Source organism: Brassica rapa, chromosome A02 (assembly GCF_000309985.2).
Source record: "Brassica rapa cultivar Chiifu-401-42 chromosome A02, CAAS_Brap_v3.01, whole genome shotgun sequence".
Taxonomy (NCBI): domain Eukaryota; kingdom Viridiplantae; phylum Streptophyta; class Magnoliopsida; order Brassicales; family Brassicaceae; genus Brassica; species Brassica rapa.
In genome coordinates this window covers 6,712,215-6,736,584 of record NC_024796.2, presented here as the reverse complement: position 1 = coordinate 6,736,584, position 24,370 = coordinate 6,712,215, and the positions used below count along the sequence as shown (strand labels likewise).

Sequence of the window (24,370 nt, the reverse complement as noted above, 5' to 3'; positions counted from 1 at the left end):
TATAACTTTCTAAATATAAATTTTATATTTATTATAATTTTATAATTTTTGATATTTTTATAATTATACTAAATGTAAATATTGTTAATTTATTATTTGATTGTTACCGCATTTGGTAGTTAACCAGTTATAAGTCACCCGCAAACGCACTAATTTTTAACCGTAGTACCAGTCGTACAAATCTCTTAAAACCGCTAGAAACCGCAACCGCCCGCATCCACAAACTCCCGCAACCGCAACCGCTGCGTTTGAATCAGTCAGGTCCTAAGTGTCGTTGTAGAGAAATTTTTTCGTTGCAAAATAAGTGTCGTTTTATCATTTCGATGCAAAATTTATTAATTTTATTTTTCACTTTATTTTTCTATTGGTTGAAATATGATCAAGTGTATGGGTAATGATGTTTTTATATCGAAAATATAGAAAATTAAATATTTATTAATCTGCGTGCACAAATCTAAAGTGACGCTTAATATATAACATATCATATTGTTTCATTCATAGACTACCATTCATCCATGTAAATATTTTTTTTATACCCAAGATAATCAACGTTTTATTTTGTTTTAACGTCTTATAGGAAAGTTCACAATAGGAGAGATTATTACTTCTCACGCAGTATTATAAATTTATAATACTCTCGTCGAAACACGATTAACAGCATAAAACGATCTTATCAAGAAGCACATAAATCCACAAATCATGATTTAACCATTTATTTTTTTATAAAAAATCATGATTTAACCATTTACTATCACCAAAAACTATAAAACGTGCGCTTGACGAAATCAATGGACAGCAAGGCTTCGTTAGCGAGTTTCTCCAGCATGTCGCTTCTTGCAAGAGTAGGGAAAAGCAACCAGCCACTAGTCACAACCACAAACCCCACCGTAAGCAGTCGCGACACTGCTGGACTCACCCTCCAACGCCGCACAAAGTCTGTCCTCTTCACAGCTACCTCGACAGTAGTGCAAACTCCATGTAATACAAAGAAGCAAGCCACTTCTCCTGTAGGCATCTCAAAGGTCAAAGTAAGGAAGAACACCTCGTGAGCTACACCAGAGGCAACGAACGTTGCCAAAACCGCCAATAATGTAGCCCAATCAGAGCTCATTAGACCTCTATTAAACTGCCGCACGGGGATGTATATAGCCGGCCGAAGGATTGCCGGGACCATAAGATTCCACCGGCGACCCCAGAAGTCTTGAAGAGAGGTGGCTAAGTATGGTTCATTGGCCTGCGGCTCTATATCGCACCCAAGAATGATAAAGACGAAAAGTTTGACAAGCATCAAGGCAATGTCTAGCTCCAAGTATACGTGGAGAACATAGAGAACCAATAACACAGCTGGAGACATATATTGTTTGTAATCATACATATGTAACACCACGGCGAATAAAGCAACTTTAATGGGGAAAAGCCATTTGGGGATTTGATTTTTAGGATTAGGGTTTTGTTGAGCCTTGATGGGCAAGCAAGTGAAGCAGATGAACCGGAAGATATTTGAGGGAAGTGGGAAAAGAGAACCTTGATCGAAAGAGAATAGTATGAGTTTTGCATTAGCGAGACACGAAAGGGAAACAGCTAAGCAACTAGAGAGATGAAGAGAAGTGAAAAAAAGAGGAAGAACATGAAAGAAAGCACAAACGGGAACAACGGAGATTAACCTAAAAACTCCAGCTTTGATTCTGGAGGATATGTAGTAACAGTAAGATACAGAGATTACTGCAAGAACCCATACTATGACGAAACCTATGACTTCTCCATCCATAACTCAGATCTTTTCTTTTTGCGTTGCTGAGTTCTTTGCAATCACTAAGGCTTTAACTAAGTGGTTGCGTGTACAAGAAGTAATTAGAATGAATAAATAAGAACCGAGATATAAATTAGGGCATGTGGTTTTACAGCTACACAATGGAACAAGATTCGAGAAAACAGATCAGCTTTTGCCCTAGTTCTTCTAAGGTTGCTTCCTTTGTGCATCCCACGAGTGCGATTTCAGTAACTGTTTCGTTTCTTTTACTCCATTGGCATTTAGCGTACTCTAAAAGTAACTAATACATGTTGACTATTTAACACTTGTTATGTTTAAGTTTAGACCATACTTAAGCTTAAGTATGAAATAATTATAAATTTTAGAAATGAGGGCTATGATCCGTATAATTCTGAATCCATAACTCGTTTAAACTCAAAGAATCTGCTGCTTTTCTATCAACGAGAGTCTGGTCATTACTCAGGTGAATAAATATAATTTGTCATGGTTGAAATCTCTATGGGAACGTTATCAATGATTCATGCAAAAAATTGTATTTCGTTTGACAGACTGCGAATCAAGATCCTGATTCAAACAACTTTTGAAGACTAAATAACGTTAAGTTGTGATTATTTAACACTCGTCATAAATATTCCCAAGAAGATTAACAACTTCTGCTTAACGAAAAAAACACTAATCACCATGAGTATTATTCTGAAATTCCACAGAGTAATATGATTTGATAATCCATAATAAAATACACATATATCCATGAATCATAACCCAAAAGTAGAAAGTCTGTCCTTGACAAAATCAGTGAACAAGGCTTCGTTAGGGAGTCTAATTGGACATGCCACTTCTTATAAGAGGAGGGAAAAACAACCAACCACTCGTCAAATCTACAAATCCCAATGAATTAACCACTAAGGAAAAAAAAAACTAACAAACGATAAAAGAAGAGACGTTTCCAGGATATATCGTCTCTTCAGTCTTTAAGTTATATTCAGCATCTCAACAAACGATATATGATTGTGTTAAGATTGAATGGGATTACTCTTTTGATACCTTAGAACACAAGATTGCTTTGATACCGATTAAGTTCCCTCTTCAAAAAATTAAGATATTTGTGTAGACACAAATACAAACACAAGTTTTCTAGCAATCTGCTTTTTTTCTCTGTTTTCTTTTCTATTTATAATAGATATGGAACTACACGTTTCTACAACTGTGAAAACAACTAAACAACTATGCAACGTGACATGAGATACTCTTGTCCTTTATCTCAGGAATAGAGCATTGATGATTTAATTATTTGCAATATAAAATATGAAAATACAATCTACTCATCATCACTATCAGATTGATAATCCAGAAGCACATAAATCCATAAATCATGATTGGACAAGTTATTATAAGTATAAAAACGTGCGCTTGAAGAAATCAATGGACAACAAGGCTTCATTAGCGGCTCTCTCCAGCATGTTGCTTCTTGCAGCCGTAGGGAAAAGCAACCAACCACTCGTCATAACCACAAATCCCACCGTAAACAGCGGCGACACTGTTGGACTCACCCTCCACCGCCGCACAAACTCGGTCCTCTTCGCAGCTATCTCAGCGGCAGTGCAAACTCCATGCAACACAAAGAAACAAGCCACTTCTCCTGTAGGCATCTCAAAGGTTAAAGTGAAAAAGAACACCTCGTGGGCTACACCAGAGACGATAAACGTCGCCATAACCGCCAAAAATCTAGCATGATCGGAGCTCATTCGGCCATTGCAAAGCCGCCGCACGGGGATGTATATAGCCGGCTTAAGAAGTTGCGTGACCATAAGGTTCCACCGGCGACCCCAGAAGTCTTGAAGAGAGGTGGCTAAGTATGGTTCATTGAACTGCGGCTCTAGATCACACCCAAGAATGATAAAAACCAAAAGTTTGACGAGCATCAAAACAATTTCTAGCTCCAAATATATATGCAGAGGATATATAGCCAATAGCACAACTGGAGACATATATTGTTTGTAGTCATACATATGTAACACCACACCAAATATGGCAACTTTGATGGGGAAAACCCATTTGGGAAATTGAGTTTTAGAATTAGGGTTTTGTTGGGCCTTGATGGGCAAGCAAGCGAAGCAAATGAATCGGAAGATATTTGGGGGAAGTGGGAAAAGAGGACCTTGATCGAAAGAGAAGAGTATGAGTTTAAAACCAGCGAGCCATGAAAGGATAACAGATAAAGAACAGGAGATATGAAGAGTAGAGAAAAACATAGGAAAAATATGAAACAAAGCACAAACGGGAAGAACACAGATTAGCCTAAAAACTCCAGCTTTGATTCTGGTTGATATGTAGTAACAGTAAGATGTATAAATTATCGCAGAAACACATACTATGACGAGACTTTTGGTTTCTCCCTCCATCTTTCAAATCTTTTCCTTTTGCATTGATGAGTCCTTGCAATCACCAAGGCTTTAACTTAGTGGTTGTGTGTATAAGAAGTAATTCGAATCAAATATATAATTAGGGCATGTGTTCTACAGCTATTTAATTTTTTAGGTTGCTTCTTTTGATCTTACTTGCGTGATTTCAGTCATTGTTTCGTTATTTTTACTCCAGTGGCACACTCCATTGACACTTAGCTTACGCTAAAAGTAAATGATACATGCATGTTGACTTTATAACATTTGTTTTGTTCAAGTGTGAACCATACTTGAGAAGTACTAAATAACTATAAATCTTATAAATCTTAAATAACTATAATATGCTTCGTAATTTTGAATCCACTCGTTCCAACTCAAAGAATCTGCTTAATTTCTATCATGTAGAGTCTAGTCATTACTCAGTTGAATAATATAATTTGTCATGGTTTGGATTTTATGGGAATGCTATCAATGATTCATGCAAAAAATTCTACGTTCCAACTTCTTCTCAAGTTGCTTCATTCGTGCATCTCACTTGCGCAAATCACTCATTGTTAGTCTTTTTGGTTGTACTCCAAGTTGCAATGGCAATGATTTTGATAATACCAAACCCGATCATCACATAATCTCTCTTTAGTTTTGTCCGGAAATATTCAGCAAAAGTACATTATGATTGATGAGCTATTTAAAACACTAGCAAAAGATCTTTGGCAAAATTACCAAAAGTACGAAAAAAGTTTGTGCGTAACGAAGTCATTGGCCAACAAGGCTTCTTTAGAAAGCCTCTCGGTCAGTCACAACCTCAAACTCCACCGTGAGCAGCCGTGAATCACCAGATTCATCTTTCACTGCCGCCCCAAGCTCGTCCTCTTTCCCGCTCTTTCTGCGGCAGTACAAACTCCGTGTAATACAAAGAACCAAGTGACTTCCCATGTAGGTCTGTCACGTGTAAAATAGAAGAAGAGCAACTCGTGAACTGCACCGGAGACGATAAATGTGACAATTAAAACTCCCAAGAATAGAGCCTGATCGGAGTTCATTGTCCGCTCGGTGATTCTTCCCACCAAAACGAAGATGACCGGCAGGAGGATCGAGGGGACCATGAGGTTCCACCGGCGACCCCAGAAGCCTTGAAGAGAGGTGGCTAAGTATGGTTCGTTGAATGGCAGCTCGAGGTCGCACCCAAGTGTCATACTAAGCAAAACTTTCAAGGGAGTTACAAGAATCTCAAACTCCAAGTATACATGAAAGAATAGAGGACTAGTAGCATAGTCGGAGACAGATAATGTTTGTAATAATACAAATTCAACAACACACCAAAGATGACAATTTTAATAATAAACACCCATTTGGGGAATTGATATGGAGATTTAGGGCTTTGTTGACGCTTGATTGGCAAGCAAGTGAAGCAGATTAACTGATAGATAGAAGGTGGAATTGGATAAAAAGGACCTTTATCGAAGGAGAAGAGGATGAGCTTGAAAGTGGCCAACCATATACAAGGGACAAAGCAGTGAAACCAGTGAAGTGAACAGAAGAGAGAGCAGATAAAGGAAAATAAACAGAATACAAACGGTAAAGAACATCGAGTAATCGAAAGACTCCAGGTTTTATCCTGGTTGATAAGTAGTAATAATAGGATACTGAGATTATTGCCGAACCCCAAACCTTCAAGAAGTTCTTGACTTCCTCCTCCATCTCTATTAGTCTTCTTATCCTTGTGTTCCGCTACATCAGGTGGTATCAGAGCCATGTTTAATTTTCTAAGCCAAACCACGATCCTTGGTATTCAATAGGTTACTTGAATTATCGTAGCTTCAGCTACATCAATATCTCTACATACTAGACTACAGTAGATGATCTACTAAAACCACTAATCACCAAGACTGTTATTCTGAAACTCTACAATGAAATATGATTTGATAATCCAGAATCAAGAATTATAATCAAATACACATGTATCAATGAATTATAATCAAAGAGGACCTTTGTTGAAGGAGAAGAGGATGAGTTTGAAATTGGGGAGCCATGTGAGGAAAAACGGAGGAAGAAGAAGAAGAAACAGAGCACAAACTGGAAGAACAGAGAGTAATCCTAAAACACCAGCTTTGATTCTGGTTGATAAGTAGTAACAATAAGATGTTACAAAAAAAAGAAAAGAAAAGAAAGTGTAGTAACAATAAGATACAGAGATGGTTGCAGAAACCCAAAATTGATGACGTTCTTGAGTTCTTCTTCCATCTCTCTATAGATCTTGTTTCCTTTTTTATTTTTTGCCTCCAATCACCTAGGCTTTGACTTTGATTATGGAAAAAACAATCGAGGAACTTGATTTGACAGCTACACACATTTTTTGTTGTTGCAGATTCTTACATTACGAACCGGTAATTGCAACTTCGCATTATTAGACCACGTTCTGAATATCATTCAAACCATGGTCCCCCAATCACATGGCCAAGGTAAGTCCATCGACCTACTATACGGTTTAGTTTCTTGCTACATATTTAAATAAAACATTTTTGTTTTTGTTTTGGATATGAGATTCAAATTTGTAATGCATGACAAAGTTCATTGCTCCATATTATGAAAGGTTACATTACAATGTTAACAACTTGTGATTTGACAAAGTCAATAACAAACAAACATTCATTTATCACTCTCTTATGCACATTATTTCTCAGCACTTGAGGTGTAAACAACCAACCGGCCGTAACAAAAACAAACACCACAACCACAAGACTCGAGACAGCTCGATGCGGTGGTGGACACAACCGCATGCTCTTCACCCATATCTCCAAAGAAGTTACAACTCCATGCAACACAAAGAAACAAGTGACTTCCCAAGTTGGAGATTTACGGATAAAATAAAAGTAAATAAGCTCATGCATTAACCCGGAGACAAGAAACGTCGCCAACACTCCAGCATAAAAGGCCAGGTTTGGACCGATTAACCTAGCCGTATACTGCTGAACTGGGATGTGAATGGTTGGACGTAGAACTGATGGGACCATGCGGTTCCATCTACGACTCCAGAAGTCTTGTAATGAAGTAGCTAAGTAAGGCTCATTAAAGACCGGTTCGATTTCACAACCAAGAAGTTTAGAGAGCAACGTACCGATAGAGAAGAGGACAAACTCTACCTCAAGGTAGATATGGACAGTAAAGATAGCCAAGAAAGGGAGCTGAGATAAACTGTTATGGTAATTTTTACCGTAGAGATATAATAAGAACGAGATGATTATAACTTTGGAAGCAAGAGCCCATTTGGACATAGGTTTGTTGTGTATACGATTTGAAGAAGGGGTTTGATTGGTTTTGATGGGGAAACAAGCGAAACAGAAGAAACGGGAGAGAGTTGAAGGAAGTGGGCTTAAAGGTTCTTGATCAAAAGCAAAGAGAGCGAGCTTGAAGTTTGCGAGCCATGTGAGGAAGAAAGCAGAGATGACACAGAAGTGGACAGAAGAGAAGAAGAGAGGAATAAGAAGAAATATGATGAAGATGGGAAGGAGAGAGAGGAGACGAAGAAAACCTTTGGAAATTCTTGAAGAGATGTAGTAACAGTAAGATATGGAGATTAAGGCAGAGACCCAAACCTTGAGCAAGTTTCTCAACTCTTCTTCCATTCTTCTGTTTCTTTCTCTCTCTTTTTTTCTTCTAAGTTCTTTGGGTTGCTAGCTAACTCTAGTTAATATAATAACTAATCATTGTAATTTGATTTAAAATATAAAAGTGTGGACTAATCATAAACTGACACACTGTAACAAAAACGTCTCTATTCAAATTTGTCTTGATTTCTTTCCTTTTTCATCCAGTTTTATATATTTCATTATATTAATAGCAAGATACACTTCAAAAGTCCGTTCAGGATGGCATAAGGGCATTTGATCCGGTGGAGGAACTCATCACGGTCCCTCTCACAAGGTATACTATTATTATTTTGGATATTACTAAATTTTATAATCAAAATTTTATTGATAAACAAAAGTGAGCCGGTTAAAATATGCCAACTTGTGTTTAAAGTCTCACAAATGAATCAGATTTAGGCCTATTTAGCTAGAAATCAAAATTCAGCATGGTAATTGCAGATCTATGCAAACTTTTTAATAATTGGCGAACCATGACAATTTTTCCATGAGTTGCCAATTATCTCCTTTACCCACACCTTCCTCGTTACCTGCTACCCGGGTTGCTCGCAAATAATTAAATTTGTATTCAAAACGCAATACACTTAGCGAAACCGGCTACATTCTTTTAAAACTATGATATTAGTTATTGCAACCGGATGTATCTATAAAAATTAAAGAGAGAAGAGTTTTGATATATTTTACAAGTAACCTGCAATTGGCAGTTATGACTATTTATTAGTTTTATTTTTGAACCTATTGAAAAAGTAAATAAGTGTACAAAATCGGTTATATTTTTCCAAATTGGTGAGAGAAGAGTTGTAAGATATTTTTAGAGAGGAGAAGTGAAGAGAAGAGGAGAAGATATTTTCGGTGAGGATAAGACATTTTCGAAGAGGAGAAACCGTAGTTGCCTATACATAAAAACCGGGTACAACTAATAGAAACCGGATTTGAGTATATACATAAAAACCATGTACAAAGTATAGAAACCGGATTCGAGTATAATTGTCTGAATACTATTTTTGTCGACTTACAGAGACTTCGTTAGGTGAACCCGGTGGAGATGAGTAATGGCTGAGATTTGCCAACATTTTTTCTCTTATCTTACGATTCTCGTAGTCACCTACTCCCTAGGTTGTTTGGAGGAACCGGGAATTGAATCTGAAACTTTTTTTTTCATTGGGAGAAAAAAAATCAAAAGCAAAAATGAAAGAAAAGAAACAAACTTTGTTTGAAGAAAACATAAGAAACAGAACACATGTTCGTTATTACACACATGAAAGAAACGACAAAGGTTATTGTAATAAGGAGAGAAAAGAGACCAATTTTAATGGCGGTGACTCGAAATCCACATGATTTGAGGATGAGACCGATGCTACTTGCCGTACTCGTACTCACCTACTCTCGTAGGTTGTTTGGAGGAACTGGGAATTGAGACCGATTCGGGGAATAATATTATTATAGATCCCTTTGGTTTTTTTGCATAAAAGAGAAAGAAAGTCTTAATTCTTTGCATTATTGACACTTTTTGTGTGCAACCGTCTGTTTTAATTAATCACGTCTGACGTGTAACAGATACTGTACTTTGCTTTTCCTGTGGAAATAAAGACTGTTTTGGTATTACCTAAAAAAGTACAGTGTCTTACCCATCTACCTAATTATCTCCTATATTTTTGCTATCTAGTGCAAATCCCCTAAGATTTATTCCATAAAAGACAATTAGCATTTCTCTTTCATCAGTCTCAAGGATGAAATTTACGAGTGGTTGGTTTTAAAAGGGATTAACCCCATTACATAAAAGTCCAAATTAAACCAAACAACTAAATTAAGACATGTCGAACACGTGATTCATGAGATTCCCCACGCGATTATGCTACAGAGCCATAAGCCATTGTCGAAACACTTACCCTTTATGAAAAGTTTCAACTCTACTGATTCTGCACAAAATTACCAAAGCTTAATCAATCGACTTACAACTTAACCCGTTTAAGTCCCAACATGACCAGCGAAAAAGTAAGCAAAACCACTTGTTTATATATCTAAATGATGATATATATAGATGTGAAGTCTCATAACTCCTCCTCAAACTATCTCTACAGTAGATGATGATCTACCGAAACCACTAATCACATCTGTGTAATTCTGAAATTTCACAAAGTAATATGATTTGATAATCCACGAATCATTACCGAAAAGTAAAAAACATAGCCCTTCACATAATCAATGAACAACAAAGCTTCATTAGAGAGTCTAACAAACATGCCACTTCTTAGAAGAGGAGGAAAAAACAACCAACCACTCGTAAAACTACAAACCCTACAGTGAGCAATCGTGAAACCATCAGACTTATCTTCCACCCCCACACAAACTTCGTCTTCTCATGCCCACGACGGAACCAAGTTTTGTGACTAGTATAAAGTAAACGGGTACAATGCCAAAGAATGCAAGCAACTCATCATGATTAAAAATGTGTAAATATGATTCACACCATGCATTGTTCCCAATCACATGGCCTTGTCATAAAGGTTGTTTTTTCCCGATAGAGAGTTTGACCAAAGTAAGGAAAGTAGTTCCGAGTTAATCTGAAACTGGAGTTGGCCTAGTGGATGAGGGCGTGGAAGATGGTCGGATCTCACTTATCTACTCTATCCACTGAGTTTATGGTGATTCATCGACCTACTAGATCACTATATATATGGTTTAGTTATTTTGGCACATATTTGAATAAAAACGTTTTTTTTTATTTTACTTATAGGAGTCCAAATTTGTAACGCATGACAAACTTCATTGCTCCAGCTTTGTCCTGCCTCTACTTCCCAAGTGTGTGGCCTAACCTTTTATCGATAATAACGATGAGGATAACAAAAAAAAAAAAACGCTTCTTCATATTATGAACGTTACATCACAATGTTAACAAGGTGTGATTTGACAAAGTCTATAACAAACAAACATTCATTTATCACTCTCTTATGCACATTATTTCTCAGCACTTGAGGTGTAAACAACCAACCGGCCGTAACAAACACAAACACCACAACCACAAGACTCGAGACAGCTCGATGCGGTGGTGGACACAACCGCATGCTCTTCACCCATATCTCCAAAGAAGTTACAACTCCATGCAACATAAAGAAACAAGTGACTTCCCAAGTTGGAGATTTACGAATAATATAAAAGTAAATAAGCTCATGCATTAACCCGGAGACAAGAAACGTTGCCAACACTCCAGCATAAAAAGCCAGGTTTGGACCGATTAACCGAGTCGTATACTGCTGAACTGGGATGTGAACGGTTGGACGTAGAACTGATGGGACCATGCGGTTCCATCTACGACTCCAGAAGTCTTGTAATGAAGTAGCTAAATAAGGCTCGTTGAAGACCCGTTCGATTTCACAACCAAGAATTGTAGAGAGCAACGTACCGGTGGAGAATAAGATAAACTCTGCCTCAAGGTATATATGGATGGTAAAGATAGCCAAGAAAGGGAGCTGAGATAAACTGTTATGGTAGTTGTTACTGTAGAGTTGTAATAAGAAGGAAAATATCATAACTTTGGAAGCAAGAACCCATTTAGACATAGGTTTGTTGTAGGTTTGACTTGAAGAAGGTTTTTGGTTGGTTTTGATGGGAAAACAAGCGAAGCAGAAGAAACGGGAGAGAGTTGAAGGAAGTGGGCTTAAAGGTTCTTGATCAAAAGCAAAGAGAGCGAGCTTGAAGTTTGCGAGCCATGTGAGGAAGAAAGCAGAGATGACACAGAAGTGGACAGAAGAGAAGAAGAGAGGAATAAGAAGAAAGATGATGAAGATGGGAAGGAGAGAGAGGAGACGGAGAAAACCTTTGGAGATTCTTGAAGAGATGTAGTAACAGTAAGATATGGAGATAAAGGCAGAGATCCAAACCTTGATCAAGTTTCTCAACTCTTCTTCCATTCTTTTGTTTCTTTCTCTTTTTTTTTTTTTTTTTAAGTTCTGTGGGTTGCTAATTGTGTGCAGAATGCAATTTATAAACAATATCCATAAGAATATGAAAAATGACAAAATCCGTAACTGTAAATAAGTTTTACATTTGTCATATTTGCGCTTTTATTTTTGGATTTACTATTACATATTTTGCAAAAAAAGAAGAAGTAAAGTATAAAAGTCGGAGGCTTTGCTTTTCCTTTGTTTTGGAAATTTAAGTCAAATTTTGTACTATTCAACTAACTAATGCTTTTGGAATAACACATGGACAAATGATTATCAAGAATTTTTTCTTTTCAAACAAAAGAAACAAATCTAAGACAATCTTTCGTTTCCTAAAAATTTATAGTTAGTTTTCAAAATAATTAAATCAACGACTTCAAATAGGTTGAAATATCTGCATGTGATAATATAGATGACGGAAAACTTGAAGACCAGCTTTAAATGGACTTATGTCAGATATTTTGGCAGTCTGTTTTGTTATAACAGATATACTTTGACATTTTCTCCAAAAGAATATATAAACTTTGACATGCAAAGTAGATCTTCCTTTGTTAGACACATTTCTGGCAAAGTTACTTTTCCTTTGTTAGACAAATTCAATGATACGTTACTTTCATTGTCTTTGGAGGTTCACGTGTACATGAGGTTCTTAAATTACGCAAAAAATATTATCAAGTTTGTTGCGCTTGATCCAATATTATCTCATGGTAAAAATCTCTTTCACTTGAAAATTAAGTATTATTACCGCTTTATATGAAACATCTAAATTAATGTCCATGGTTTCTGTCATTTTAACCAAGCACACAATACACAATTGAATTGATACAACTAAAACATAAAGAAGCAGCAATATATTTTGTCAAATTCATTTATCAAATCAAGCTAGCAACATGTTAAACTTTGTAAGGAGTGAACTAAACAACACGTCTCACACTTCTAAATACGTTTTCACACAATGAAGAGAACTTCTAAAGGGTGGTTCCTTTGCTATTAGTATTTGTAGTTTATATTAGGAAAAAAATAAGAATCATGAAGAAGAAATGAACAACGTGCGTTTGGCAATGTCAATAACCAACAAACATTCACTAATCGCTCTTTCATGAACATTATTTCTCAGCAGTTGAGGGAGGAAGAGCCAAACGCCAGTAACGCTCACAAACACTAGAACCCCGAGACCTGAAACAGCCCTATGTGGTGGACTCCACCGCACTGTTCTCTTCACTGCTATCTCTACGGTAGTGGCTACACCGTGCAACACAAAGAAACAAGTGACCTCCCAAGTTGGAGGCAGACGGATTGCGTAAAAGTAGATCAACTCGTGCATCAAACCCGAGACAAGGAACGAGGCCATGACACCTACTAACACAGCTGCGTCTGGACCGAGAAAGCGTGTGCAAAAACGCTGAACCGGAATGTGGACGGTTGATCGTAGGACAGCTGAAACCATGAGGTTCCATCTGCGGCTCCAAAAGTCCTGTAGAGAGGTGGCTAGGTAGGGCTCATTGAAAACCGGCTCGATGTCACAGCCAAGAAGAGTAGATATCACGGCCCCGACAATGACCAAAACAAGTTCCAACTCAAGGTATATATGGAGACAATATATACTCAAAACAGCAAAACGAGGTAAACTGTCGCTGTATTCATAGATATGTAGCAAGACACCAAAGATCAAAATTTTGACAGCAAAAACAAATTTAGGTATAGGTTTGTTCTTACGAAGACGATTTGCGATGCCACTTGGAGATGGGTTTTGTCTGATTTTGATGGGGAAACAAGCATAGCAGATGAAACGGTAGAGATTAGCAGGAAGTGGATACAAAGGTCCTTGATCAAAAGCAAAGAGCATAAGCTTGAAATTTGCGAGCCATGATAAAAAAAGAGCTGAAATAACGCAAAAATGCACAGAAGAGAAGGACAAAGGAAGAACAAGAAACAGAACACTGACTGGAAGAATGGTGATGAGCCGAAGAACACCTTTGGAGATTCTACATGAGATAAAATAACAATAACAGATGGAGACTAAAGCAGAGATCCATACCTTGCTTAAGTTTCTCAACTCTTGTTCCATATCTCAGATCTGGACGGGGTCCAGTATTGAAATGTCACCATAAGATATAATATAAAGAGAAATGGAAGCTGGCTTTCTTTAATTATATTAAACAAAATAAGAAGGCTCACTAGCAAGAGTTATGAGTGGAAAAGAAAAACTATGGATTTCTTCTTCTAGTCTTCCTACAACTCTAGTTGATGAGATAAAAGATCGACCAAACTACTAATGTTTTAAATACACGGTAAACTAGAACTGTTCTAGACTTCTAGTCATTAAGCCAACCGCCAGATCTACCCATATAAGGGTAGTTCGGGCCAGGGGCAAACCCCATTGGACTCATCCCAAAGTCTCCAGGAGGTGGTGGTTGCTGCGGAAAGCCCTGAGGATCATAGAAGTTGTTGTGTCCACTAGGATGCATTGGAGCCTGAGGTGGGAAAGAGCCCATCCTCTGGTAATTCATTTCATCAAAATGAGGAGCATAACGTTGTTGTAATGCATTGTCCATCAGATTTGGAGGAGGAGGTGCTAACATGGGACCCAAATGCCCACCGTACTGCTGCGGATACACTTCAGGACCAACCCCTCCTCTGCTGAGGTCAGAGTATCCTCGGTAATCATACATCTCGTTAGGACCATTCCTCATAGCTGGTGCCAATGGAAACTGATCCGGTATCAATGGAGGATCCGGCATCCTGTAGTCTCCACCAAAACCATATCTAGCAGCGAGACCATCGTCGAAATGGGATAAAGATGCACCATAAGATCGTTCAAAAGCTTCATATGGTTTCTCACTCGTATTTGCTGCTGATGGACGAACAGTGTAGCTGTCCTCTCTAGAAGATCTTGCGGAGCTCGTCGGCCGATTTCGCATCTCTTCTGGTTTTCTAATGCCCTGCACCTTACTCTCAGGTTCTCTAATATCCTTTCCCAAGTTACTTTTTTTCCTTGATATTGAAGGCAGAGATGCTTCTACAGGCTCGTGAGATCTTTGTGGTGACACATTAGAAATTGATGTGCAGACAGCATATATATCATCTGAAGAAGACCTCACAGGAGATGTCATCTCGGGGATCTCGATGCTCTCGGATCTTCTATTCAACTCTCTTCGGTCCCCTTCCATCTCAGTTCTCTTCCCAAGCATCCTACCAGAGTAGTCTCTGGTGTCTCTCTCCTTTTCCAGATGACTTCTCCTTGACAAGTGATCCGACTGATGATTAACATGCGCTGCAGTTTCCCGTGCTTCAATTTTCTCAGAGAGCAGAATGTTATTAACACAATCAGCTACCTCAAGTTCATCTACTTCCATAGGAACATCTTCGTTTTCCAATCTGGAATTCTCACCATTTTCAAATGGACTATCTCTTGATGTAGATTTATCATCACATATGCCGTCAGAAGAAGCTCCAAGTGGATTAAAAGATGCATTTGCTTCTTCGTCAGTCTTATTCAACTGTAAGCTCCCCACATCCCTAGGCAAATGGTTATGCATCTCCGCTATTGCCCTGTGCTTGGCTGCAAAGTCGGGATGACTCCAGAGAGAAAGCGGCGGTGAAACTAAATTCCAGCTTTCTTCTAACTGGTTGTCTTCGTTATTGACAGATCCAGGCAGGTAAAAGGACTGAAGGGAATAAAACAAGAAGTAAATTTTAACAGAAAGGCTCAACATCTCAGAAAACTAAATCACGGAGGGCAGACAAACAAGAAATAGCAAATAATTTACCTTTCCAGATACAATCTCCTCATCTTCCCATACACACACATAAGATGACCTCTTTTTATCTAACCTGTTGAGAAAAGTGACAGATTTAATGAGAGAGAAAGAGTGGAGTCGTTATTTAGTTTTCTGATTAGCACAGAGGAGAAGATGAGATAGATGGAAACTAAAACCTGTCAGTCTCGGGAGGAACTATAAGGATGAGAATCTTTGGGAGAAATTCAAGAGCCTTCGCAACAAAAGCGTTTGCAAGAGAAGCATTGAGTCCAAATGGCGGATTTAGCCCCATAATCTGTTCATAAGCATATGATAAATAATCAGATACTAAACTATTGAGCTGACACAAAGTTCATATTTAAAAAAAAATCTTATCTTACCAGCCTTCGACCTGGTGGCAACTCCTCTTTGCATACAGTCAGCCAATCTCTTTTCTCAAAACAAAAATCATTCTGAAAGTAAAAGAAACAATTCAATGAGTAAGCCAAGAAGACTACTAACAGCTCACGATGATAGCAGGTGCACAGGTCATTTACCTTCGCTTGAAAAAGATCGTAATTTTTATATGAACACTTCTTCCCCGTTTCTTCAAGCTTCGCTTTCATCAGCCAGCTAAAGTCATTAGCACCACAACAAAAGTCCACAATCTGTTGGAAGAGGAACAAGAAAACAGCAACGTTTGTTTATACACTAGAAAAATGATACATTATATTAACAAGATCATTATTCAGAAAATATATTAAGAGAAGTAAACAAAATAATAAAACTATACTAATAGATAACGTTCGTGAGCAAATCTCACCATATCACCATCTTCCGCATACCAGTGGAGCCTATCTACAATCTGCATGACAAAGAAAGAATAAGATCTGATCAAGTATCAAATTTCAGATTCAAGAGTTAAAAAGATTGTAAGAAACTAGTCATGCAGGTGTCACAGTGATCCTAACCGAAGAAAGATTTTTAAGTTGCCAACTGAAAACACTATACAGCCAAAATATAACCAATCATTCTCCTTGATAATTAATTCTTTCAGTTGTCGACTTCACAACGTTTGAAATGTCAACCGACAATCCTTGCAGGATGTAGATAAAATATGCTTTTGATAAGATTGATTACCAGTTGAAGTTTGTCGGGCTTAGTAAAATGACGGCCGAAGGAGGAATAGCGTGCACCATGGAGAAAGGGAGCAAGATAAACTTTGAACTTATCCTGAAGCAAAAGAAACAAACATTTAAAAGGATTAACCAAAAATGCAGGAAGGGATCTATACGAGACCGCTACGGCCATGTCTAAAAAGCTAAGCGTAAGACCTTCCATTTGAAGATTTGGCTCAGAACCTCTGGCTCACAAACTGCTTTTGCATCCTCAATACTTCCTCCTTCCTCAAGCTTTTTCAGTGCTGTTCTGACAGCCTATAGAAACAAAGTTTGAAGTCTCATTAGTAAAGGGCTAAGAGTACCAAGATAGACATAGGATTCAGTTTTCTAGCCCACCTGAACTGAGCCCTCGACCTTCCCCATAGTGATCGTCTTGCTCAGAACACTCATTGCAGAGCTTCTGTACGTAGATGGACCTTTGTATTTATCTAATATCGTATCCATAGTGATTTCTTCCTTAGCTTTTTTCATTATTGCCAAGAGCCTACAATGACAAGAGTAGACATGTTAGAATAAACTTATCCATAAGTCGTAAACTTTTTTAAGCGGGAAAAAATGGAACTTAAATTACAAACAAGAAAAATACTAACCTCCTTTGAGAATCATTGTCTAACTTAGGTATTTCACTTCCTGGCTCCTTGGAGGAGACTGAGTCGGTCTTATTGTGTTTGCTGTCGACTGGAACCAAATGAGACCTTGCTTTGTTAGAATCTTGCATGTAATTAAACAACCCCTCACCCAGTGAGACCTTGCTTTGTTCAGCATCGCGTGCTTCATCCACTTCCACTTTCTTCTTGCCAGCTTCACGAGACTGTCCATATTCCATCGTCTTCTGGGATTTGTTTCGAACCAAGTTCGACTTTCTGAATGGATCAACTTCCTTTCGTTTCCTCAAATGATCTGGTACAGACGAAAGTAATCCATGCTTCTTTGTCGAGACACCATCTTTTGAAGAAGGAAACGAACTTCTAAATGATTTTACAGAAGCTTTTCCATATGCATCTCGTGAGGCAAGATGTTTAAACGTAGGTCTCGCTTTGTCTGATTCGAGTACCTTTCTTCTTTCTCTTTCCAGAATCTTTCTTTTTTTCTCCTCCTCGCTCATAGGAAATTCAACATGGTCCCTAACTGGTGTCATGAGCTCTTCATCCATCTCATGTTCTCTACGCAAGGGAAACCATTGGAAAGAAGTGTCTCAACGCAAGTTTAAATTTGAATTCCCACTTAATATAACATCAAATAAAAATCTTACAGGCAATATATGAGTACACGGTTGTTCAAGAGACCGGCCCATGCACGCGTAAATATATCCTCGTCATCAATATCTTCAAAAGAAATCTCCCTAGAAACCAACAAGACAGTTATTCAAATAGAATTCTAGAGTTGAACAATAAGTAAATGACTAATAGATGAAGGTATACCGTGGCAGGCATTTTCTGTGGTAGGACTTTGGACAACGCCGGCATACAGCAAATTGCAAGTCAGGGTCAGTCTTAACCTCTCCGTTTTTACACACACTGCATTTGTGCAATGGGCACGTAAACTCTCCCGCAATGATTTGTCTCTCTAATGCTTCGGCCTCTTCTTTATTTCCTGAATGTAGTCGTTTTGAGACACAACGAGGATGGTAAAAGTACCCACAGGTGGCTGACACGCATTGGAAAACCTACAACATTACATTATAAATTGCAAATGTCATCTAGTTAGTTCACAGTCACCATTATCAGCAAAAATCGCCTGACCAGAATTCGACATTAGTGATAAATAATCCATACCTCTGCTGCGCCACTGGAGTTATCAGAGGAACCAAGCTTCTTGCAAATAAAACAACTATGGATCTTATGCTCACAGTTTGGGCAATAGTATTTCTGAATCGCCTGGAAAATAATCCATAACAACAATAACAATTAACTCCATGCCTACTCAAGGCCGTAAAAAAATCAAAAGGATAAGCAAACCATACAGAAAAATGTTAAATAATAAGACAAGAAGACCAAGGTGCTCAGATATATTCAGAACTAATAAGAAAATATTATATGTGACATACTTCCACTTGCATCTTCGTCATGCCAAGAGAATCGCAATGTGAATCTACACCATCTTTTCTGGTAGCGTGGAATGATCTCAGGCAGCTTCCTTCACAACTGCACAAAGCAGAAAACAAGATTTACGATTTGGCTCACTGAAATAAAAACACATAATCTAGAACAAAACCAGTGGATCTTTAGAAACCTATTTAGGCACCGGTTGTCTCAAACAATTGACAATTTCTGCATTTGCATCTTTCACATTGCTAACATTTTGAGCGTTTGATTAAATATTTTTGCAAACCAAAAATGGCAACCCAAAAAATGAAAACGGAAGGTACACTAGAGTCTAAATTAACAAAAAAAATAGTTTGAAACGCTAAAGGTTGTCGATCTTTTGGAGAAAATACACGCTCTATGTTAAAAAGCGCCAACATAACATAAACAAACAATGGGGCAATATTCTAACAAATCAGATAAAAGGTGGAAGACTTATTCTGCAAAGCAAATCCAAAGAAAATCAACTATGAAAGCTACAGCAAGGAAACATACCACAAAAGCTCGCCACCATTGTCACAAATTGCACAAACAGACTCAAAATAGTCATCATCGTCTTCTTCATCATCCAATTCATCTTCATTGGAAGCTACAGCTGAGTCATCTTCAACTATGAAATCATCCTTCGGATTGTCCTGATAAATAATAGCAACTCTTAGCAGAAGTTAAGACCGAGGGGAAAACGCACATGAGGAAAACGAGTAAGCAAGTGGGGAAAAGAGCAAACCTCATCAAGTAATCTCTTTTTGGTAGGCTTCTTTGAGAGAAATGCAGGTATAAACTAGCCACACACAAAAAAAGACAAACCCCACAAGATTAGGACAGAGTCAGGGTAAGAAGATGATGATACATATACAGAAAATATTCAACTCTTGATAACAAATATGGGCATCTCACAAACTCTCCAAGACACTGAAACTACAACACTATAATAGATAGCCTCTTCTAAATCAAACATCTAACCGACCAGAACGTCAGCAGAAGTCTCCGTACTAACCTTGGATTTTGACAGTTTTCCATCTCTTTTAACAGCTTCAGCGATTACATCAATGTGATCGACCAAATCATTCTGTGATGGCTTCACGTCATATGCCCTACAAACAACATCCGAATCACAGGTGTCAAAACCAAAAGAATGACAGAGAGAAGAACAAAAGAGTTATTAAAAAAAAAAGAGAGTCAGATTACTTGAAAATCTTAGACAAATGCTCCCAGAGAGATCTATCAGAAGCCTGAGGATTCCTCCCAAGAAACTGAAGAGCGTGAACTGTCACCAGAACAGTTCTTATCAACTCCGCATAGCTCTTCCTCGGCTTCACAAGCTTGATCCAGACATTATCCTTCGTGAGAACAGAGATCTCCGGTTCGAAGTTGGAAAGGTCGAACCTCCAAGCCTTGACAAGCTTATGCAGAGGCAAAAGACCATCGTCAGAGGTTCCTCTCAAGTACAAACCAGCTGCACTTCCGTCCACTTTCTCCTTGTGGCTCCACTGAATTGGCAGGCAGGCGAATGACACAGGTTCCTTATCGTCATCCTCGAAGTAGTAACTGGTGGCTGATTGAGGAACAGAGTCTTCCTCTTCATCATCGTCAATAAACGCCATCAAATTCCCTGAACTAAGAGACACACAAAACGATCACAAGAGAGCTAATCTTCCTAATGTAAACGGAGACGAAAAGGGGCAAATTGCAAAATTACACCTTACTCCTAAACCCTAATCGGAAAATCGAAATTGGGAATTAGGGTTCGTCTTAGACAAAGGAGTCGAAGAACTAAACGAAATAACGATCACGGAGAAGAAGAAGAAGCAAAAACCTTTGAGAATTCTCCAATGAGTCTCCCTTGCTCTGTGTACTTGATGGAATCGAATCAAAAAGAGAGGACGAATCGTCACAGCGCGAACAAAAGAGAAGACGAGAACAAACGATTAAGAAACGTGTGCGCAATCGTCACGTGTGCGCACACGTGCTGATAAACGTATGCTTTTGTGGGCTGTTTGTGTGTAAAGCCCGTACTGATAATTGCCTTGGTAGAATAGGCCCAATATTTAAAAAGAGGAGCAGATACCCGCTCTATGATATTGACACGGGGAGGGAGACACGGTGGACCTCACGCTTTAATAAGGACTTGTTTTAGGTGTCGTTTCTAAATCAGACCACTAATAATTGTTTCTTCACTTTGGACCCAATGTTCCTAAATTATTTTCGTTGCTTAATTAACCAACCATCAATTGTTTGTTTTTTTTCTAAATTGACCATATATTTGTTACTATTGAATTACTTTCCAAATAAATTTTAATTGAAATTTTCAATTATTTTAAGAGATTTCCATTGTTAGTTCAAAAGAAAAGATTTCCATTATTTTAAGAGATTTCCATTCTTAGTTCAAAAGAAAAGATTTCCATTGTTGTGTTTTCTTTTTGACAATCAATTGTTGTGTTTGTTGACATATCTAATTTTAGCATATAAATTTTAAAGAGATTTCCAACTGTTGTGGTGTGCAATTATTTATTTTTATGTTTATGAAATATAATGTACATCGAATATCGGTAGACTTCCAAGTTCCATATATGTATAAAACGATCTTCAGAAGAAAAATTAAATAAATATGCAATCGATATAATCATATTTGTTAATAACAAAAGTCATCAAAAACTCAATCTTACTAAATTCATATATATAATCATTTTTGTTACTCAGTAAAGAGAACCAAACAAAAGACAACATTTGGTGACGCAACTAGTTAAAAAAATATTGTCATTCACAGCCCGGATACTAGGGCATGCAATGCAACTAAGCCATCACACATTCGTCAGTTTCTTCACGCATCTAAACCTAAAAGACTCCTAATGATTACATATATTACGTTACTAGCACCTTTCAGTTAGCATTAAAGCTTTGCTATATAATAACAAGCTCATAGAAAATGGTTTACATATAAGTAAGAAATGGGTAAGAACAACACCAATATCCTTACGCAATCTACAGTTCTTGCAATGGTTTTAACCGCTGCAATAATGGTGAAAGAAGTTTCAAGTCTTACCATTTGCAAAATCGACATAAACGATATGCAGAAATGTCGGCCAGCCGTCATTGGAATCAACCCCCCGCCTCCGGTCAACGAGTGCTGCGTAGTGGTCCGATCCGCTAATCTGGAATGCTTCTGCGGATTCAAGTTTTATCTCCCTATTTTAGGAATTGATCCATCTAAAGTTGCGGCTCTTGTAGCCAAATGTGGCGTTACAACAATCCCTCCTAGTTGCCAAGGTAAAACGAAAAGAATATATTAATTGTATTTCTCATGTGATTTATAAATTTATCAGGATTTTGAAATTAAAGTGTCTAAAGTTTTGGCTTCGCGCAGTTTGAAGAATGGAGCTTGAGACATGTCTCTATGGTGCTGCAAGTGTTTGTTGGGTCTTGTCCTGCATCTGATCTGAATATCTGATGTACTGAATTTACGATGTTTTTATTGTTCTAATCCAAATAAATCAAAGAATTGTAATGATGTTCAATATACCTTGTGTTGTGTATAGAGGAAAACCATGTTCTATATATCATGAAAATGGTAAAGCATAATCAGCTATTTGTTTCTTGACAATCTGAAAAACTAACTCATCATTACTTTTTCTTTGTCTGTCACGACTATAAATCATAGAAGACTGATGAAGATGGACAACCTGTCTCCAGTAGCAGTGGATGGTGTGCACATGGTTTATTTACCTTTATTTCTGGTGGTGTGAGTCTTGTGACATGGATCATGAGGAATCAGATAGTACATTCACAAATTAGAGACCTGATGTTACATGACAATCTTTTGATCATTTACACAAAAATCTATGACATTTCTTTTTTGCTTTGGTTTAAGAGATATTTAGCTATATGTACATATCTAAGAGTGATATTAGAGAACTACACATGAATGGACATTAGTAGTTTTGCTCATATACATTAGGACTTATGTAGACTAAAATGTCCTTGCTTTCTGATAAAAGTTTCAGTGATGTACACTGACACAAACAGAAAAAAATAAAGTGTGTCAGGTTTGTGGAAGCGTGATCTAAGTTGTAGGTCTACAGCTAGAGTTTTCTCTTCCATATGTTTTGCTGAGTTTTGAGTCAATTAAATAGTTTTCCTTCTCATCTTAATAGAAATATGGATTTCCTTCTCATCACTTTCATTTTTCAATCAAACTATTTAGAAAAACTCAGATTTAAAGCATGATTTTTCAATGTTTTCTACTAAGTTCCAAGAAACTTCGATGAACTTTTACTAACATTTCGACAAAGATCGAAAAATCAGTCAAAATCCATATAAGATGAAGCAAAGATCGTAGATCCATGGTAGTGAATCTATGAAAAAAAGAAAATCAGGTAAATATGTTTTATGGATCTATGATAGACATATTAGAACTCACTGACATATTTAACAATTGAACACTCTGATGATGATAGATTGTGGAGGTTATATCCCCTCATATGATTGACGTTTTTATCCCTTTAAGTTTCAAATAATAATTTGCTTTCAATTTTTAATCATATTAATAGGGTTTTTATGTTGTGTTATTTCCCTTCAACCATAACTCAAGTGTTGGTGTATTAGAAGTTCAAGAAGAACCCGTTCATGATAACACATCTGTTAGTTGGTACTCTTGTAGTTAACAAATATTATTTATGTTTTAGTGAATTTTCTATTTTGATATCGGATTCATGCTACATATTTATTAGCTACTAAAACTGGTTGCAGTTAATTGATAGATGGTCCGTAAGGTGTTATATATTAATGTGTCAATAGATGATACAAAGTTTGTTAGTCAGTACATTGTTTGGAGCAGATAACAACCCATATATCAACTAACGCCAACTCGTTTGTAACATTTTTTGGAAAACATTGTTAGATAGTTTATAACTAGTTTGACACATGTTGTTTTAGCTAGTATATTGTAATGATAAATGTTTTCCTTATTGACCATGAATTCTCAATCATATATTAGTTAAACATACAAGAATCTAAAACATGTATCCGTCCAACATATTAACAAAAAATGTATATATCAGCTAGTAAACCATGTAGGGATTAACAGCAAGTATTTATAACATTTTACTTATTTCAAATATTTACATAAGTTTGTGTGAAAGGTGTTTACTCGCAAATTTGATCAAACAATAAGAATCCACTTCATTTCCTTCTTCACATGGCTCTCTTTTCGCTTTGAAGAGGCTCTAGTCTCCATAGCTACCCATAAATTGTTAATTAAAAAATATTATAATATTTTTAAAACAATATTTTGAGAGACATGGTTTGAACACAAAAATTGGGGTTTACTAAATAGATTTGTAATGACGTTGGAGATAGCTAAAAATTAAAAAAAAAAAAAAAAGTCTGGTGAAAGTATAGTGAAATTTCAAAGTGAACTGAACAAACTTTTTAGAGATTGACATGAAATTTAGAAATTGAAATTAGAAAACATAGAATGTAGTTTGTGTAAGTTAGAGGAGAAGAAAAAAATTAGGAGAAAAATGAAATAATAATGAAATAAGAGAGAAATGATGAAAAAGAGTTAATAAAAATAAAATAAATTGTCTGACATAACATTTACACATT

At 37.1% G+C, this 24,370-nt stretch overlaps 7 protein-coding genes and 1 pseudogene across 8 annotated transcripts; 1 reads left to right on the top strand and 7 right to left on the bottom strand.

Annotated features, from left to right (window-relative positions):
• Positions 1-70: 70 nt before the first annotated feature.
• On the bottom strand, positions 71-1,819 carry LOC103851931 (probable long-chain-alcohol O-fatty-acyltransferase 4). The gene has a single exon (XM_033283747.1). The coding sequence runs from the start codon at positions 1,766-1,768 to the stop codon at positions 752-754; it is 1,017 nt and encodes a 338-aa protein (XP_033139638.1). The 5' UTR covers positions 1,769-1,819; the 3' UTR covers positions 71-751.
• A 1,291-nt stretch (positions 1,820-3,110) lies between these two features.
• On the bottom strand, positions 3,111-4,966 carry LOC103851930 (probable long-chain-alcohol O-fatty-acyltransferase 4). The gene has a single exon (XM_009128809.2). The coding sequence runs from the start codon at positions 4,171-4,173 to the stop codon at positions 3,160-3,162; it is 1,014 nt and encodes a 337-aa protein (XP_009127057.1). The 5' UTR covers positions 4,174-4,966; the 3' UTR covers positions 3,111-3,159.
• Positions 4,967-4,978: 12 nt separating this feature from the next.
• Positions 4,979-5,922, bottom strand: LOC103851885 (annotated as a pseudogene).
• Positions 5,923-6,415: 493 nt separating this feature from the next.
• On the bottom strand, positions 6,416-7,860 carry LOC103851884 (probable long-chain-alcohol O-fatty-acyltransferase 2). Its single transcript, XM_009128759.2, has one exon. The coding sequence runs from the start codon at positions 7,794-7,796 to the stop codon at positions 6,765-6,767; it is 1,032 nt and encodes a 343-aa protein (XP_009127007.2). The 5' UTR covers positions 7,797-7,860; the 3' UTR covers positions 6,416-6,764.
• Positions 7,861-8,215: 355 nt separating this feature from the next.
• Positions 8,216-11,770, bottom strand: LOC103851883 (probable long-chain-alcohol O-fatty-acyltransferase 2). Its single transcript, XM_033283746.1, has one exon. It carries the CDS (start codon positions 11,726-11,728, stop codon positions 10,697-10,699), a length of 1,032 nt encoding a protein of 343 aa, XP_033139637.1. The 5' UTR covers positions 11,729-11,770; the 3' UTR covers positions 8,216-10,696.
• On the bottom strand, positions 11,763-13,891 carry LOC103851882 (probable long-chain-alcohol O-fatty-acyltransferase 1). The gene has a single exon (XM_009128757.3). The coding sequence runs from the start codon at positions 13,827-13,829 to the stop codon at positions 12,789-12,791; it is 1,041 nt and encodes a 346-aa protein (XP_009127005.1). The 5' UTR covers positions 13,830-13,891; the 3' UTR covers positions 11,763-12,788.
• On the bottom strand, positions 13,882-20,724 carry LOC103851881 (protein ENHANCED DOWNY MILDEW 2). Of its 2 annotated transcripts, none has more exons than XM_009128754.3 (19): positions 20,583-20,724; positions 19,955-20,383; positions 19,764-19,860; positions 19,494-19,547; positions 19,262-19,401; positions 18,730-18,826; positions 18,458-18,559; positions 18,104-18,348; positions 17,935-18,024; positions 17,273-17,845; positions 17,019-17,166; positions 16,836-16,937; positions 16,642-16,734; positions 16,325-16,366; positions 16,059-16,169; positions 15,903-15,974; positions 15,699-15,817; positions 15,532-15,595; positions 13,882-15,429 (listed from the first exon to the last, which is right to left on the bottom strand). In XM_009128754.3, exons 2-19 carry the CDS (start codon positions 20,368-20,370, stop codon positions 14,077-14,079), a joined length of 3,918 nt encoding a protein of 1,305 aa, XP_009127002.1. In that variant the 5' UTR covers positions 20,371-20,383; positions 20,583-20,724; the 3' UTR covers positions 13,882-14,076. The 2 variants fall into 2 exon arrangements, with proteins under 2 accessions (XP_009127002.1, XP_009127003.1); XM_009128755.3 differs by having other exon boundaries at positions 19,955-20,378; positions 20,583-20,723.
• An 807-nt stretch (positions 20,725-21,531) lies between these two features.
• Positions 21,532-22,360, top strand: LOC103851880 (putative lipid-transfer protein DIR1). Its single transcript, XM_009128753.3, has 2 exons — positions 21,532-22,033; positions 22,131-22,360. The coding sequence occupies exons 1-2, from the start codon at positions 21,715-21,717 to the stop codon at positions 22,133-22,135; spliced, it is 324 nt and encodes a 107-aa protein (XP_009127001.2). The 5' UTR covers positions 21,532-21,714; the 3' UTR covers positions 22,136-22,360.
• The last annotated feature ends 2,010 nt before the right edge of the window (positions 22,361-24,370 follow it).